Source organism: Pseudophryne corroboree, chromosome 11 (genome assembly GCF_028390025.1).
Source record: "Pseudophryne corroboree isolate aPseCor3 chromosome 11, aPseCor3.hap2, whole genome shotgun sequence".
NCBI classification, from domain to species: domain Eukaryota; kingdom Metazoa; phylum Chordata; class Amphibia; order Anura; family Myobatrachidae; genus Pseudophryne; species Pseudophryne corroboree.
In genome coordinates this window covers 339,900,674-339,920,414 of record NC_086454.1, presented here as the reverse complement: position 1 = coordinate 339,920,414, position 19,741 = coordinate 339,900,674, and the positions used below count along the sequence as shown (strand labels likewise).

Sequence of the window (19,741 nt, the reverse complement as noted above, 5' to 3'; positions counted from 1 at the left end):
AGTCACACAGAGGTTTTATGTGATGAATGGGAGAGAATGACTGTACAAGACAGGGACAAATTCCCAAGAATAGGTAGCTTCAGTCCAGAAGTGTTACAAAATTTAAGGAGGAGGATATGTCTCGTAAAATCAACAAAGAGACGAATTCAGCATCATGATTGTTTACAGTTATGGCACCAGGAAGGTGAGATACAGAGAGGTTTGGCTCTGGCGGCAGGATCTGGGGCAGTCAGGAAGTTGATTGCCACAGCTCCTCCTCCACCATACATTGCAGGAGAGAAGTTGATTGCGGAGAGAAACGCACTGGGTTGTAAAACACAAACTCTTAGTAACACTGTAAATGTTAATGATGTTAACCAAATAACTCATGCAAGTATTAACCCGTGCAAGTTGTACCCTGTTTTGAACCTTCCTCAGGAGTGTGATCAAGAAGACGATTCAGCAACAATTTCAGCTCTCTCTCTTGCAGCCACCATAGCAGAGACCACAGTAGGCACAGCGACACCCACGAGATTAGTGAAAGCCCCTAGCGGAGGGATAGGTGAGGTCGTGTCAACGGGTAAGTACGGCACCATGCACTACACTGAAACAATTGTACCACAACAAGCAGTAGAATCTACACAGGAAGAGGCTGTTAAAATTGCTCCTGTAAGGGTAATAGCAGTTCCCAATGGAAAAACAGATGTGTCTGGAGCCACTCCCATAAGGAACATTGCCATGTACACTCCATTTTCCAGAATGGAATTAAGAACAATAGTGTCCGAATTTCCTGACCCCAGGAAGGATTTAGTTGCTAGCCAAAAATACATCAGGGATTTAGGTAACACTGTAGAACCCAACAACAAGGATTGGCAGATACTGCTAAGAGCTTGTTTACCTTCCAATGTTGATGCAACTCAGTTTTTAGCTGATTGTGCATTGGATAAAGATGTACCGCTTACAGACGTGTACAACAAGGATAATGTAAAAAGGATAAATTTACAGCTAAAGGAGTATTTCCCTGCCGTTGTTAAATGGAATAAAATATTTTCCATTAAGCAAAAGGAGTCCGAAACGGCAACAGAATATTTTCACCGGGCACTATTAGAAATGGCAAAGTACACTGGTATAGAAGACATTAAGACCAACCCAAACCATCGAGAAGTAGCAGTATCTGTACTGATGGATGGTTTAAAGGAAACATTAAAGACTAGGGTTCAGACCACGCAACCATGCTGGCGAGGTCTGTCAGTGTCCGGCTTGAGAGAGGCTGCTATTGATCACGACAGAAACATCACTAGGCACAGAGAGTCGCAAAGTGATAAGTTGATGTCCGTAAGTATACAGGCGCTGACCACAAGGCAGCCTGCGTATGTACCACCGAATCCTGTGGGTAAGGCAAGTGTAATAACATGTTTTTCTTGTAACAGACCGGGACACTATGCACGAGAATGTAGAACAAAGAATGTACAAAGATCTTTTCAACCCCCTAGACAACAACACAACACACGACATTGGGAGCAGGGTCCACAGAGGCGGAGTTTTGAGCCACATACAGGGGAAACAAAAAGATATCCCCCGAACAGAGATTGGCATGCCTCTGGTAGTTCCCAGCTAACTCCCCCACAAGTAGTTGCTGCCAATGGGATTCAGGGAGGTCAGCATACCCAATAGGGGTGTGGCCATACCTGTAATCTGCAGCCAGTTAAGTTGATTGCCAGTCTTGGAAGCGAACCAGAGATTGCAATCAATGTGGCTGGTAAAACTTTAAACTTTCTTGTAGACACAGGGGCGGCCAAGTCAGTGATAAATTCGACAGTGGGCATGAGAACCACTGGTAGGACAATTCCAGCCATGGGAGTAACAGGAGTAGTCCAGCACTACCCTGTTAGCAAACCAGCCGAGATTACAATAGGGCCTTTGCATACCAAGCATTCCTTTTTGCTGGCTGCATCTGCACCAACTAATCTCCTGGGAAGAGACTTACTATGTAAAATGGGTTGTGTCATTTATTGTACTCCTGAAGGTGTATTCTTGGACATCCCTGAGAATCACGCTCAGGAAGTACGAGACATGTTAGACTCCCCATCAAAATTAATGTCACATTCCATTATGACAAATAGGAATCCATCCCAAGTAGAAGAGATGACATCTCAGATACCAGAGTCGCTTTGGACAAAAGATGGACAGGACACTGGATTAATGGCAAACGTAGCTCCAGTAGTTGGAAAACGGAAAAAAGTGAACTCTGGCGCAATGGGATTGGTCAGCCCAATCACATCCCTATACCTGCCCACAACACAGGTAAAGATACAAATGGGAGAAAAAAGGGGTGAGGGAATGTGATCAAAGGCGCCCAAAAATGTATGTTATAAACAATGAACAATAAATGTTACAAAAAATGGAAATGATGGGTGCAACAATACTTATGAATTCTTCTAGATGTTCTCAATCAGGTGTCCGTCTATGATTTAAATCCTCAGACAATCCTCAGTTGATATGTGAAAACAAAAATGTAGAACAAAAACCAATGTGTAGTACAATTGTTGAAATGTCTTAATAAAGGTGTCCAGAAAATGAAACCCTGGTGAATGAGGGGCTTGATAGTAGAAAGGATAGATTCTCGCCACCACCAATATTCTCAGGGTTCAAGACGTACCAAAACTCACATAATGTGTAGTAGGAATAAACATATAACGGTATCTTTGTATGATTTTAGGTACAGCGTACCTCACTCACATGTCCAGCAGGTGTTCTCCACATATAAAGGTATCTTTAGCGGTCTTTAATAATGGTCCAAAGCGGTGAGTTTTTATAAAAGAAAAAGTTTTTTATTTGACATAGGTCAAAAAGAGTAAAAAAGTACAGGTAATTACAATTTGACCTTATTCGTCGGGCAGAAGAATGGGGGTATCGGGAGATAAGTTTGAAAGAAATCTCCAAATACCAGAGGGTGGTCCGGAATCCCCTCTGTATACAAAGACCCCCAAACAAATACCTTAAGATGGTCAAAAAACCTGTTTAAAAGTGTGAATCCACGCTCAGCATGCACCAACGACGTTTCAACCGTGTCGGTCTTTTTCAAGGTGAAAAAGACCGACACGGTTGAAACGTCGTTGGTGCATGCTGAGCGTGGATTCACACTTTTAAACAGGTTTTTTGACCATCTTAAGGTATTTGTTTGGGGGTCTTTGTATACAGAGGGGATTCCGGACCACCCTCTGGTATTTGGAGATTTCTTTCAAACTTATCTCCCGATACCCCCATTCTTCTGCCCGACGAATAAGGTCAAATTGTAATTACCTGTACTTTTTTACTCTTTTTGACCTATGTCAAATAAAAAACTTTTTCTTTTATAAAAACTCACCGCTTTGGACCATTATTAAAGACCGCTAAAGATACCTTTATATGTGGAGAACACCTGCTGGACATGTGAGTGAGGTACGCTGTACCTAAAATCATACAAAGATACCGTTATATGTTTATTCCTACTACACATTATGTGAGTTTTGGTACGTCTTGAACCCTGAGAATATTGGTGGTGGCGAGAATCTATCCTTTCTACTATCAAGCCCCTCATTCACCAGGGTTTCATTTTCTGGACACCTTTATTAAGACATTTCAACAATTGTACTACACATTGGTTTTTGTTCTACATTTTTGTTTTCACATATCAACTGAGGATTGTCTGAGGATTTAAATCATAGACGGACACCTGATTGAGAACATCTAGAAGAATTCATAAGTATTGTTGCACCCATCATTTCCATTTTTTGTAACATTTATTGTTCATTGTTTATAACATACATTTTTGGGCGCCTTTGATCACATTCCCTCACCCCTTTTTTCTCCCATTTGTAGCTCCAGTAGTTGTACAAGTAAAAGATGGTAGGATAGCTCCAAAAATCCCACAGTATCCTCTGAAGCCAGAGGTGGAGTTAGGAGTTTTCCCAGTAATAGAGCGCTTGCTACAACAGGGCATTCTAGTAAGAACGTCCAGCACAGCAAATAGTCCCATCTTCCCTGTTAAAAAGAGTGGGGGGAGGGGTTACAGGCTAGTGCAGGATCTAAGGGGGATTAACAAAATAGTTGAGAGTCAGTTCCCCGTAGTGCCTAATCCAGCTGTCATCCTAATGCAAATTCCTCCCACTGCCAAATTTTTCACTGTTATTGACCTCTGCTCCGCTTTCTTTTCGGTACCTTTGCACCCTGACAGCCAATATTTGTTTGCATTCACATACAGAGGAGTCCAATACACGTGGACTCGGTTACCCCAAGGTTTCATAGACAGTCCAAGTATATTTTCTCAAGCTTTGCATGATTGTTTACAGTCTTTCCAACCGGGGAATGGATCAGTGTTGATACAGTACGTAGATGATCTACTACTGTGTTCTGATTCATTGGAGGCATCCCTGAAGGATACGAAACAGCTCCTGTTTCATCTTTCAGACACAGGTCACAAGGTCTCCAAAGACAAGTTGCAATTATGCCATGCTAAGGTAAAATACTTGGGACACTGTCTAACACAAGGACTGAGACACCTGACCGCTGATAGAATCCAAGCCATTAGAGACATGACACTGCCACAAACCCAGCAACAGATCAGGACGTTTTTAGGAATGTGTGGGTATTGCCGTAATTGGATCCCAGGGTTTTCCATATTGGCGCTACCTTTGCAGGAAATGGTCTCCTCAAACAAACCTGATCGGATTTCGCATACAGACGAATCCGAAACAGCATTTGAGAGACTCAAACAGTGTCTAACGCAGGCACCAGCACTAGGTATGCCAGACTATGGGAAACCCTTTGAACTATACGGAACAGAAAGTGCTGGGTGCGCAGCAGGTGTACTAACACAAAAACACGGTGATGCCAGCAGGCCAATTGCATACTACAGCGCTCAGCTAGACACGGTAGCGCGATCCCTCCCCACATGCTTGCGTAGCGTTGCGGCGATAGCATTGCTAGTGACGAAAAGCGAAGATGTCGTGCTAGGCCACAATCTCACAATCCATACACCGCATGCGGTATCTGCCTTATTGAATTCTGCCCAAACCAGACACGTCTCATCAGCAAGGTTTACAAGATGGGAATTGGCATTAATGGCCCCAGTAAACATCACCATAAGAAGATGCAGTGCATTAAACCCTGCAACATTTCTCCCAGGTGTGCCTGGTCAGACACAAAGGGTGGAAGGTGAGAGTGATGGGGAAGGAGGATTTAATGCAAAGGAAGATACACATGATTGTATGGAATATTTGACCCAAAATTTTACCGCAAGGCCTGACATCAGTGAGAATCCACTAGAAGATGCAGAACTCACGTTCTACACGGACGGTAGTTGTCACAGACAGTCAGACTCGGGAGACTTGTGTACTGGATACGCAGTCGTAGATGACCAAGACACCATAGAAGCGGAACCGCTAGGCCCACCTCACTCAGCCCAGGTTGCTGAACTGGTCGCCCTAACCAGAGCATGTGAATTGGCTAAGGGTAAGTCTGCCAATATCTACACCGATTCTAGATACGCCTTCGGGGTAGTCCATGATTTCGGAGCCCTATGGCGGCTCAGAAATTTCATGACGGCGGCTGGTACACCGATAGCGCATGCAGCTCACATAAAAAGGCTTCTAACAGCGATACAGGAACCCGACAGAGTGGCTGTTATCAAATGTAAAGCACATACATATAGTCAAGACCCAGTATCCCTTGGTAACAGCCGAGCAGACGAAGCCGCAAAGCTTGCAGCTGCTACCCCCACACGGACAAACACCACACAGTTGATGGTATTTAATACCATCAACACACAGAAGTTGTGTGAGATGCAGAATTTGTGTTCCACACAGGAAAGAGCAGTCTGGAAGGCAAAGGGATATGGCCAGGAGTCCTCAGGGCTCTGGACGGATGGACACGGTAAACCAGTGGCCCCCAGGGCATACCTTCCATGCCTGGCTGAAGCAGCTCACGGGCTGACTCATCTAGGCAGGGAGGGGATGTGCAAATTGGTAAGAGCATACTGGTGCGCCCCAGGATTCTCCTCTCATGCGGGTAAAAGAGCAATGTCATGCCTTACCTGTCTGAGAAAGAATATTGGAAAAGCAATACCTACAGAACCATCCCATATCCCACCTGCCGGCGGCCCTTTCCAAGTAATACAAATTGACTTCATTCAATTACCCCCATGTCGAAATTTGAAATATGTACTTGTTTGTATAGATGTTTTCTCGAATTGGGTCGAAGCTTTTCCAGCAGCTACAAATACCGCTATGTTTACAGCTAAGAAAATTGTGCAGGAATTTGTATGTAGATATGGTATCCCTAGAATCATTGAAAGTGATAGGGGTACCCATTTTACAGGTGATGTCTTTCAAGGAATGTGTAAGTTGATGGGAATTGATAGCAAGCTGCACACTCCGTACCGTCCACAGGCGAGTGCGAAGGTCGAAAGAGTGAACAGCACTATTAAAAATAAATTGAGTAAAGTAATGGCAGAGACAGGATTGACGTGGCCAGAAGCTTTACCCATTGTTTTGTATAGCATCAGAACCACTCCCAGGTCCCCCCTTAATCTGTCTCCTTTTGAAATCTTGTTTGGTCGACAACCGCATGTCATGATTAACCCTCAGGATGATCTGAAATGTAACAATGAAGTAACTGTAAAATACTTGATTAACATGAGTAAGCAGTTGAGGAGTCAAAATGATAATCTGAAGTTGGTGATTCCTGATTTACCAGGTAGTAATTGTCATGACATTGAACCTGGGGATTATGTAATGATACGAAATTTTCTACGCTCAGGTTGTCTTATTGATAGATGGGAAGGACCATACCAGGTCTTATTGACCAGCACCACAGCATTGAAGGTTGCTGAGAGAGAGACTTGGGTCCATTCATCCCACTGCAAAAAGGTTGCTGATCCAGAGAAGTCCCGTGATAAGGAACAGACGGTAGAGGTTGTATCACTAGAGTGTCTGTTCCAGGAGGACTGAGGCGGCACCTGAGCCTTGAAGACCGGAAGCAGTTGTCGACTCCCCTCTCCCTTTTATTGTTTTTCTCCACTTCCCATCCCCTCTCCCTTAAAAATTTCTTTTTCCCCCTTCTCATTCTTCTCTATTTCCTCCTCAAAGATGGACTTGCCCCAAGAGACTGTGATCCGGATTTTTATGTTAACCATGATGTTGACCAGAGCAGTCTGTTCCGGCGAGAGTACCATAGAGGTCGAGAGAGGTTCTGGAATGGGTTCCGATTATGATGATGGAGGCGTAGTTTTCCAAGATCAACCAAACCAACAAGCAAAGGCGAGTATCAGAAAACGATCCGATAGAAGAAATTGTGATGGATTGTTAGCTGAAGAAAATTGTATCTGTAGGCTCTGTGATAATCTGGTTGAAGATGGATGCATAAAGAAATGCCAATCTAGTTTTAATATCCATATGGACCGGCATCCATTGAGTGACTATCACTCTCTAGTGGGTAACGTGTTAAACCAAACAGATTGTTGGGTATGCTCTCAAGTACCTCAGGGTCACAGTAAATCAGGGCTAGTACCATTTCCTTTAACGTTAGGGGAGGTACTTGAGCTAAGTGGTGGGAGACCGGTGGACCGGAGGTTTAACATCTCCAGCCCTCCTAGTTTGAAGCTCCACCAATACCATGTGGATAGGTCCCTCTTATGTTTTAACATCTCCAATCCCAGAAAACCGGGAAATTGGGAAGTGTCATGGAGCAACCTTACCATGACCTTTTCACACAGAGCAGATAGAATGCCTACAGATACAGAGCTCGTACGCCACATAGCCAGTAGAGGAAAATCTTTCCGATATCGATATACCCTAGGAAATAGGATTACTAGAGTTGGAGAGGTATCACCAGGATACTGTGCACATATCGTACAAACCGATACGTGCATTAGGCAGATGGAAGAATTAGGGTCAGGAGATTTCACCTGGAAGGTTTGTAACATGGTCATGTCCTTCTCCGTCCCATATGTTCTCCCCGATGATGCATATTTCATATGCGGGAGAAAGGCGTACAAGTGGCTTGCCCCAAACTCTGAAGGATTGTGTTATATTGGAAAAGTATTGCCTGAAGTGATGACTGTTACACATGACAAAATGAAGGACATACACCGTGGTGCCCAAGCTCCTTATACTCACACTCATTACGAGCACCGAGTTAAAAGACAACTGTCAGAAAGGTTAGAGCATCCGGCCTCTGATCTTATCCATGAATCCACCGGGATTCAGGTTCTGGTAGCGTTAGATTTCACTCGCACCGCTCGAGGTGTGATGAATTATAGATACATTTCCGCACTCGCCAATTTGTTAGATAATATCACTGAAATGTATGATGACACGTTTAGATACACTGGAAGAGAACTTCAAGCTTACAAAACAGAACTAGTTCAGCATAGGATGGTTCTTAATTATCTTACAGCAGTAACAGGCGGATATTGTGTTACATTGGCAACACAGTACGGCATAAAGTGTTGCACGTATATCACAAATAGCACCGAGGATCCGGTAGAGGTCATAGACCAAAAGATGGATGATATTCTGCAATTAAAGTGGGAATTTCGTCGAAAACACAATCTCACCCTTGCTGCTGTAGGTAATGAGCTGACTGGTTGGGTGTCATGGTTGAACCCGCGAAATTGGTTCTCCGGTTTAGGAGACTGGGCTCAAGGAGTCATAATGGATGTTGGAAAGTTTCTACTATGTATCTTGGGTGTCGTTATATCGATTGGATTGATATTTAGATGCGGGCAGGCTTTAATGAGGTGCAAACAAAGTACAAAAGTGATGAGCTTGAGGAGCGAGGAAACTGTAATTAACCTGGATTTGATTTATGACCCAATGATAGAAACCAGAATGTGATGAAAATGCGATTATACGGTCCGTTTCTTTCACCTGTTTTTCTGCTTTTCTCCAAGATACAAAGACCCCCTTGGACGAGGAAGCTGACGAGACGAGATGTATACAGACAACGGATTGACCAAAGAAGAAGATTTGACAACTTTAAATATGGACACTTGATGAACTTTGCCATGGATCCCCAGTTTCCCTAGTATTTTTAAACTCACGCTAGCCCAACATTTTTGTAAATCTGATGGCACTGACAAAGCTTGTTGCTCATGCCTAAGGAGCAAAACAGCGCAAAGAAGACGACTCTCAACAGATACCGAACACAACTTCAACAACAGATGTACATTTCCCTGACATAGAATATCATTGCATTTTTCGTAAGTGTTCTTTATCTTCATCTCTACAACCCTCAGGTAATAACACACATAGTCGATAGGGAATACAGGCACAGATATCAGCAACCACATACCTCCCCCATTCATGTATCATCAACTAAAATGTGCATCCCCATTTTGTTACAACCACAGCCGAAATGAGCTCGGTAGAGTTTGACAGCCCATCCACAGACCTGTACCACAGGATAAGAAGGAATTCAAATGTATACTTCGCAATACCTCGAAGCTTGATTTACCACACGTACGGCACGATGATACATGACCCTCCAAACATGGACTCATACACACATGCTTCTACTTTCTCACTAGGTCATACCCTCTTCACACCTACTCCACTCTTCTCCCCTACCCAACCATGGAAATCAATTAACCCCTGACTTACATTTTTCTCCTTAAATGTTTTGTGGCAGTTATTATTGACTGCCAAAGGGTGGACTGTCAAAGTCAGAAAAATGTCTCAATGCACGTTGCCATATTTGCACCGCACACTGGTCCGCGCTGCGCGTGCGTACGCTCTCCCGTGGAGGCGCATACCCGCAATAGCGTGCACTCGCAGGCGCGGTATGCGCATTTACGGTAGAGTTTATGTGGTCGTAGCGTGCGACTCATTCGTTACATATTTTCACAATTAATGTAGTTTATAGATCATGGTCCCTTTGATAGATTCTGAAAGTTTGGTTAAAATACAATGTCCCAGAGCTGAGGAATCCCTCTTTATATCGTACGAAGGGTCTAACAGGAATCATACAGCAGTGTTTGGTACCCATCGGAAGAGTATTTAATTAGCAATATTCCGGTGTTGGTTTGGAGCGTATTAATCGCTCGTGCGAATAGTTATGGACATAAGAAGTTTATGTCCATTTCTATTATTTACCCATACTCAGGTATGCGGCGGGAAACCCAGTTTCCCACCCACCTGAGCTGTTGGAAATCGTCACAGCCCACCTGTATGAATCACCCTATGACCTTTTGTTATGATGCAGGGCCGAATTCCTTCGGCCAATGGACAATGGGATTGTAGGACCAGGAGATTGCATTGTGTGTGGGGCATAAATAGGCAGGCCGACCACATCCAGCTCTCACTCTCTCATCAACGGTTATCTGCTGATAGCCGGGAGCTGGATATCGAGGCGCAGGCGATCATACCCTTTGTGCGTAAGTTTCTCTCCGTAATCATTGTCTTTCTGTGAGCCAATTTCTCTCATCTCTCTCTCTCTCTCTCTCCCTGTTCTGTTCTCTCATATCTCCCCTAGACTAGGCTAGTATTGTATTTTATTAGATAGTATTGTATTTCATTTAGGTCAGAGTAGTATTGTCCTTTTGTATTTATTGTTTAGCTCTGTGGTTAGGAAGTCTCTGTTATATTGTAGTGTATCATTTGTACTGTTATCCCCTTTTACAAGTATATTAGATATAATACAGTTAATAGGCTTTGGAACCTAAACCAGTATCTGTGCATTTTCTATAGTGTTAAGTGTTCACTTGAGCGTCGGTGACGCTCAAGCAGCTTTGTAGTTAGTCAGGTTACACAAGGTTGCATTTACACCCTGTACTCACATTAAGATATTCAGTGTATTTCATTGGTATAAGGTTTTAACATAAAGGTATAGTGTTGTGAGCGTCTGCATCGCTGGTGACCTCCTCGTGGTCTCGAGCGTATGCTACGCCATAGCGAATCATTCCCCTAGACATAGCCAATAACGTGTCCTGTGATCACTGGGCCGTGAGCGAACGTGACGCTTGAGCGTCTCGCCTACGACTGAGCGATCGCTACGCCAATAGCGTACCATTACGGTACTTCTTAAGCAAACAGCGTACAGTGTTCTTAGCTTCATAACGGGTTGTTTATACGACAAGGAATTTAGCATTCTCAAGACTGACCTCTCACTCTCTCTCACACCCCCCTGGGGAAAGCTGATCAGGAGGTCCGCGTTGTGTTCATACACTGTGTACACACCTATAAGCACTGGAAGTAGATAACCACTGCACTGTATGGAACCGGCTGATGCACTCTAGTGGACTCATCTGTAGGTAATGACTGCATTCACTTTATGCGATATCACAATTCCAGCCATACTGCACACTTGGAGATGACCACTTATTACACGCCTCTGTGTATACTGTGTATTGTCACTGGTGTGGGAACAGTCATGCGCTCACCTGGGCTCCATCTTGTCCACAGATGATGCTTTGATCATACTGCTCTGCACTTGCTGAAACTGCAAGAAAAAAGTGACAGCCTCATACCTCACAGCCTGTATGATACAACGTACAGCACCTCATACCTCACAGCCTGTACGATACAACATACAGCACATCATACTGGACAATGACAATGCTTTAGCACAGAACTGAGAAGTCAGCTATTGTTCTTACACAGGGCCAGGTGTGGTGCTTTATTCTGGACCAGTCACTTATTGGAGACACTTATAACAGGAAGCTGGGAGCAGCTGGAGCCCCTCTGATGTCACAAGCAACTATAAGGGGTTAAAATATGGAGTGATTGGCTATCATCCCAAGGGATTAATTGCATCAAGAGCCCATTGTTCTGTCCTAGGACTAGTCAGACACTGGGGCATGAGAACAACAAGGGTCTCTCCTCAGGACTCATCTCTTTTACAGACCCTCATTGAGCTCTACCAATCATGGGATACCTTTTCCTAAGACCACCCTTTGCAGGAGGGACTTTAGTGGTGGGAATTGGAAGCCTTTTTAAGAAGAGAAGAAAAGAGAGCTCCAGAGGTTGGTGCTTTAGCTTCTGAAAGACACTGGTCTTGGAGTCTCAGCTCCTACCATTGTACTGAGGATGGTGCCTGGGAGCATGGTGGCTTCTGGATTACAAGATTGTTTTGGGATTGCAGACTTGTTGGCTCTTCTATACAGAAGCTCCATCAAACTTCCATGGTCCTACACAATTATACTGCATCCGGAAGTGTGGGAGTGTGCATGAGATATTAGGAGGACCCTTGCGGCCTGCATGAGATATCAGGAGGACCCTCGCGGCCTGCGTGAGATATCAGGTGGCTCCTGACGCCCTGCGTGAGATATCAGGTGGCCCATGGCACCCAGCGTGATATATCAGGTGGCCCCTGGCGCCCTGCGTGACATATCAGGAGGACCCTCGTAGCCTGCGTGAGATATTAGGAAGGTCCCTCGCGGCCTGCGTGAGATATCAGGAGGACCCTCGTAGCCTGCGTGAGATATAAGGAAGGTCCCTCGCGGCCTGCGTGAGATATCAGGAGGACCCTCGTAGCCTGCGTGAGATATTAGGAAGGACCTTCGCGGCCTGCATGCGATATCAGGTGGCTCCTCGCGCCCTGCTTGAGATATCAGGTGGCCCCTCGCGCTTTATCCTTGCTAATTACCCACATCCTCACCTTCCTCTGATAGTCTCTCTGCTGCATAAACGTATCCACCACTCTCTCCACCTGCCGGTCACACTCCGCCTGGAGGTGCTTAATGAGTATGTACAGTCTCCCTGGTCCATAGTATGTCTCCAGGATGGGTTGATGAGTCTCTACTATTCGAGCAATACCTGAAAAACAGCGACGGTGACTGGTGCACAACAATAACATGTACAACGGGAAAGAAGGAAACCCCAGACCCCTCTCTGTGACACAGCTGTACGGGCACCGCGTTACACTATACACACTAGACATAGGCTGGCAGAGTAAGGTAGGGGGTACACACCACGGGGGACCCCAGACCCCTCTCTGTGACACAGCTGTACGGGCACCGCATTACACTATACACACTAGACATAGGCTGGCAGAGTAAGGTAGGGGGTACACACCACAGGGAACCCAGACCCCTCTCTGTGACACAGCTGTACGGGCACCGCGTTACACTATACACACTAGACATAGACTGGCAGAGTAAGGTAGGGGGTACACACCACGGGGGACCCCAGACCCCTCTCTGTGACACAGCTGTACGGGCACCGCGTTACACTATACACACTAGACATAGGCTGGCAGAGTAAGGTAGGGGGTACACACCACAGGGAACCCCAGACCCCTCTCTGTGATACAGCTGTACGGGCACCGCGTTACACTATACACACTAGACACAGACTGGCAGAGTAAGGTAGGGGGTACACACCACGGGGGACCCCAGACCCCTCTCTGTGACACAGCTGTACGGGCACCGCGTTACACTATACACACTAGACATAGGCTGGCAGAGTAAGGTAGGGGGTACACACCACAGGGAACCCCAGATCCCTCTCTGTGACACAGCTGTACGGGCACCGCGTTACACTATACACACTAGACATAGACTGGCAGAGTAAGGTAGGGGGTACACACCACAGGGAACCCAGACCCCTCTCTGTGACACAGCTGTACGGGCACCGCGTTACACTATACACACTAGACACAGACTGGCAGAGTAAGGTAGGGGGTACACACCACGGGGGACCCCAGACCCCTCTCTGTGACACAGCTGTACGGGCACCGCGTTACACTATACACACTAGACATAGGCTGGCAGAGTAAGGTAGGGGGTACACACCACAGGGAACCCCAGACCCCTCTCTGTGATACAGCTGTACGGGCACCGCGTTACACTATACACACTAGACATAGGCTGGCAGAGTAAGGTAGGGGGTACACACCACAGGGAACCCAGACCCCTCTCTGTGACACAGCTGTCCGGGCACCGCGTAACACTATACACACTAGACATAGGCTGGCAGAGTAAGGTAGGGGGTACACACCACGGGGGACCCCAGACCCCTCTCTGTGATACAGCTGTACGGGCACCGCGTTACACCATACACACTAGACATAGGCTGGCAGAGTAAGGTAGGGGGTACACACCACAGGGAACCCAGACCCCTCTCTGTGACGCAGCTGTACGGGCACCGCGTAACACTATACACACACTAGACATAGGCTGGCAGAGTAAGGTAGGGGGTACACACCACAGGGAACCCAGACCCCTCTCTGTGACACAGCTGTACGGGCACCGCGTGACACTATACACACTAGACATAGGCTGGCAGAGTAAGGTAGGGGGGTACACACCACGGGGGACCCCAGACCCCTCTCTGTGATACAGCTGTACGGGCACCGCATTACACTATACACACTAGACATAGGCTGGCAGAGTAAGGTAGGGGGTACACACCACAGGGAACCCCAGACCCCTCTCTATGACACTGCTGTACGGGCACCGCGTAACACTATACACACTAGACATAGGCTGGCAGAGTAAGGTAGGGGGTACACACCACAGGGAACCCCAGATCCCTCTGTGACACAGCTGTACGGGCACCGCGTTACACTATACACACTAGACATAGACTGGCAGAGTAAGGTAGGGGGTACACACCACGGGGGACCCCAGGCCCCACCCTGTGACACAGCTGTACGGGCACCGCGTTACACTATACACACTAGACATAGGCTGGCAGAGTAAGGTAGGGGGTACACACCACAGGGAACCCCAGATCCCTCTGTGACACAGCTGTACGGGCACCGCGTTACACTATACACACTAGACATAGACTGGCAGAGTAAGGTAGGGGGTACACACCACAGGGAACCCAGACCCCTCTCTGTGACACAGCTGTACGGGCACCGCGTTACACTATACACACTAGACATAGGCTGGCAGAGTAAGGTAGGGGGTACACACCACAGGGAACCCCAGATCCCTCTCTGTGACACAGCTGTACGGGCACCGCGTAACACTATACACACTAGACATAGGCTGGCAGAGTAAGGTAGGGGGTACACACCACAGGGAACCCCAGATCCCTCTCTGTGACACAGCTTTACGGGCACCGCGTTACACTATACACACTAGACATAGACTGGCAGAGTAAGGTAGGGGGTACACACCACGGGGGACCCCAGACCCCTCTCTGTGATACAGCTGTACGGGCACCGCGTTACACTATACACACTAGACATAGGCTGGCAGAGTAAGGTAGGGGGTACACACCACAGGGAACCCCAGACCCCTCTCTGTGACACAGCTGTACGGGCACCGCGTTACACTATACACACTAGACACAGGCACACAGAGTAAGGTAGGTGGTACACACCACGGGGAACCCAGACCCCTCTCTGTGACACAGCTGTACGGGCACCGCGTAACACTATACACACTAGACATAGGCTGGCAGAGTAAGGTAGGGGGTACACACCACGGGGGACCCCAGACCCCTCTCTGTGACACAGCTGTACAGGGCAGATACAGGTACAGAGTATTCGGCGTATATAACACATGGGGGTTTATTTACTAAGGTGTGAGGTGGAGATGTTGCCCACAGATTCCACCTAACATATATATAGCTGCATCTAGAAGAGAATAGCTAGAATCTGATTGGTTGCTATGGGCAACATCTCCACTTCTAAAAATCTCACACCTTAGTAAATATACCCCACTGTCTAATATATTCACCTTCAAACAGCAGAGTGAGAGTGTCTGCAAATAAGAGGGATGCCCTCCGCTCACCGCCCTCTGATCCCAGCGCCAGGGCCAGGTTCTCTTCAGCTTTCTTAGCGACCTGCGGAGCAGAGACCATAATCAGCTACTCTAAGGCCTGGACTGTATCAGACACCTTATACTGTAGGGGGAGCAGAGGAGAGGGGGGGACAGGGCGGAAACAGGGGAGCAGCACACCGAAGGCAGAGGAGAGGGGGGGGGGGGCAGGGCATAAACAAGGGAGCAGAACACTGGGGGCAGAGGAGAGAGGGGGACAGGGCGGAAACAGGGGAGCAGAACACTGGGGGCAGAGGAGAGAGGGGGACAGGGCAGAAACATGGGAACCAAACATTGAGGGCAGAGGAGAGGGGGGGGGAGACAGGGCAGAAACAGGGGAGCAGCACACCGAAGGCAGAGGAGAGGAGGGGGGGGGGGGGGGGCAGGGCAGAAACAAGGGAGCAGAACACTGGGGGCAGAGGAGAGGGGGGGACAGGGCGGAAACAGGGGAGCAGCACACCGGGGGCAGAGGAGAGGGGGGGGGCAGGGCATAAACAAGGGAGCAGAACACTGGGGGCAGAGGAGAGGAGGGGACAGGGCAGAAAGAGGGGAGCAGAACACTGCGGGCAGAGGAGAGGGGGGGGACAGGGCAGAAACAGGGGAGCAGAACACTGGGGGCAGAGGAGAGGAGGGGACAGGGCAGAAACAGGGGAGCAGAACACTGCGGGCAGAGGAGAGGGGGGGGGGGGACAGGGCAGAAACAGGGGAGCAGAACACTGCGGGCAGAGGAGAGGGGGGGGGGGACAGGGCATAAACAAGGGAGCAGAACACTGGGGGCAGAGGAGAGGAGGGGACAGGGCAGAAACAGGGGAGCAGCACACCGGGGGCAGAGGAGAGGGGGGGGGACAGGGCAGAAACAGGGGAGCAGAACACTGGGGGCAGAGGAAAGGGGGGGGGGGGGCAGGGCATAAACAAGGGAGCAGAACACCGGGGGCAGAGGAGAGGGGGGGACAGGGCAGAAACAGGGGAGCAGCACACCGGGGGCAGAGGAGAGGGGGAGACAGGGCAGAAACATGGGAACCGAACATTGAGGGCAGAGGAGAGGGGGGGACAAGGCAGAAACATGGGAGCAGAACACTGGGGGCAGAGGAGAGGAGGGGACAGGGCAGAAACATGGGAACCAAACACTGAGGGCAGAGGAGAGGGGGGGAGACAGGGCAGAAACATGGGAACCAAACACTGGGGGCAGAGGAGAGGGGGGGACAGGGCAGAAACAGGGGAGCAGAACACTGCGGGCAGAGGAGAGGGGGGGGGGGCAGGGCTGAAACAGGTGAGCAGAACACTGGGGGCAGAGGAGAGGAGGGGACAGGGCAGAAACAGGGAGCAGCACACTGGGGGCAGAGGAGAGGGGGGGACAGGGCAGAAACAGGGGAGCAGAACACTGGGGGCAGAGGAGAGGAGGGGACAGGGCAGAAACAGGGGAGCAGAACACCGGGGGCAGAGGAGAGGGGGGGGGGGGACAGGGCAGAAACAGGGGAACCGAACATTGAGGGCAGAGGAGAGGGGGGGGGGGGGGGGAAGGACAGGGCAGAAACAATGGAGCAGAACAATGGAGGCAGAGGAGAGAGGGGGACAGGGCAGAAACAGGGGAGCATCACGCCGGGGGCAGAGGAGAGGAGTGGACGGGGCAGAAACAATGGAGCAGAACAATGGGGGCAGAGGAGAGAGGGGGACAGGGCAGAAACAGGGGAGCAGCACACCGGGGGCAGAGGAGAGGAGGGGACAGGGCAGAAACAATGGAGCAGAACAATGGGGGCAGAGGAGAGAGGGGGACAGGGCAGAAACAGGGGAGCAGCACACCGGGGGCAGAGGAGAGGAGGGGACAGGGCAGAAACAATGGAGCAGAACAATGGGGGCAGAGGAGAGAGGGGGACAGGGCAGAAACAGGGGAGCAGCACACTGCGGGCAGAGGAGAGGGGGGGGACAGGGCAGAAACAGGGGAGCAGAACACTGCGGGCAGAGGAGAGGGGGGGGGGGACAGGGCAGAAACAGGGGAGCAGAACACTGGGGGCAGAGGAGAGGGGGGGACAGGGCTGAAACAGGGGAGCAGAACACTGCGGGCAGAGGAGAGGAGGGGACAGGGCAGAAACAGGGAGCAGCACACTGGGGGCAGAGGAGAGGGGGGGACAGGGCAGAAACAGGGAACAGAACACTGGGGGCAGAGGAGAGGAGGGGACAGGGCAGAAACAGGGGAGCAGAACACCGGGGGCAGAGGAGAGGGGGGGGGGCAGAAACAGGGGAACCGAACATTGAGGGCAGAGGAGAGGGGGGGGGGGGGGACAGGGCAGAAACAATGGAGCAGAACAATGGGGGCAGAGGAGAGAGGGGGACAGGGCAGAAACAGGGGAGCAGCACACCGGGGGCAGAGGAGAGGAGGGGACAGGGCAGAAACAATGGAGCAGAACAATGGGGGCAGAGGAGAGGGGGGGACAGGGCAGAAACAGGGGAGCAGCACACTGCGGGCAGAGGAGAGGGGGGGGACAGGGCAGAAACAGGGGAGCAGAACACTGCGGGCAGAGGAGAGGGGGGGGGGACAGGGCAGAAACAGGGGAGCAGAACACTGGGGGCAGAGGAGAGGGGGGGACAGGGCTGAAACAGGGGAGCAGAACACTGCGGGCAGAGGAGAGGAGGGGACAGGGCAGAAACAGGGAGCAGCACACTGGGGGCAGAGGAGAGGGGGGGGACAGGGCAGAAACAGGGAACAGAACACTGGGGGCAGAGGAGAGGAGGGGACAGGGCAGAAACAGGGGAGCAGAACACCGGGGGCAGAGGAGAGGGGGGGACAGGGCAGAAACAGGGGAGCATCACACCGGGGGCAGAGGAGAGGAGTGGACGGGGCAGAAACAATGGAGCAGAACAATGGGGGCAGATGAGAGAGGGGGACAGGGCAGAAACAGGGGAGCAACACACCGGGGGCAGAGGAGAGGATGGGACAGGGCAGAAACAATGGAGCAGAACAATGGGGGCAGAGGAGAGAGGTGGACAGGGCAGAAATCAGAATTTTGGTACTTACCGATAAATCCCTTTCTCCAATTCCACAGGGGACACTGGAGTGCAGATACAGTGGGGATATAGTAGGCAGTAACTGGGAGCTGGTACTTTAAATATTAGCACTGTGACTAGCTCCTCCCCTACTATGTTCCCCCTCCAAGCCAGTCTACTAAAACTGTGCCCGAGGAGAGCTGGAAGAAACCAATGTTAAACAGAGGAGGTTAACCAAGTCACAGAAAACAAATACAACACACAAGGAGACGTGTGAACCAAACCACAGCAGTGAAGGCGAGTCGAACAACAAACAAAGCAGTCACGCATTGACAGGCAAGCAGACAAGTCAACAAGGCAGGAAAACAGCGCCGGGTCCGCGTCCAGTGTCCCCTATGGAATCGGAGAAAGGGATTTCATCGGTAAGCACCAAAATCCTGATTTCTCCTTCACTGGAGAGCAGTTACAGTGGGGATGTCCCAGAGCTCCCAAAACGGGAGGGGGAGAGCACTGAGAGTCCTGCAAAACCACCCGGCCAAACTGCGATGCAGAGGCCGCAAAAATCTAAAATTCCTAAAACTGAACAAAAGTATGTCGGCCCGACCAAACGGTCGCGCAACGCAAAAAAAAGGTAACGGAAACCCCACGGACGGCCGCCCACGAGGATCCCACTGAGCGCATAAAGTGCGCCGAAATGTAAGCAGGAGGTTCCTGAGAAACCGTCAAAAAACAAAAATTTCGGCGGATAGGCAAACGGATCCAACGGGCTAAAGTTTGTGTGGAAGCCAGCCATCCAGGATTAGCGGCATCATACAGGACAAATAAGGAATCAGACTCTTGAAGAGAAGAAGTCCCATCCCAGAACTGGTATCCTGTGAATCCGCCGAAAAAGGGCCAGAACCACAAGCGGCCAGGTGATGTGAAAATCGGAAACCACTGTCGGGAGAAATGACATGCGAGTCTGAAGCTCCGCTCTAACCTCATGAAACACCAGGGAAGGAGGTCGACAAGAGAGAGCTCCAAGAACCG

The 19,741-nt window shown here is 49.5% G+C and overlaps 1 protein-coding gene across 2 annotated transcripts in view; it reads right to left on the bottom strand.

Annotated features, from left to right (window-relative positions):
* COG4 (component of oligomeric golgi complex 4) overlaps positions 1-19,741 on the bottom strand; it is a 117,780-nt gene that overhangs the window by 32,489 nt on the left and 65,550 nt on the right. For both annotated transcript variants that reach the window (XM_063945871.1, XM_063945872.1), the window contains exons 6-8: positions 15,650-15,755; positions 12,616-12,773; positions 11,399-11,457 (exon numbers count right to left, since the gene is read on the bottom strand). In XM_063945871.1, coding sequence (XP_063801941.1) covers positions 11,399-11,457; positions 12,616-12,773; positions 15,650-15,755 — 323 coding nt within the window. The remainder of the gene's footprint in view (positions 1-11,398; positions 11,458-12,615; positions 12,774-15,649; positions 15,756-19,741) is intronic.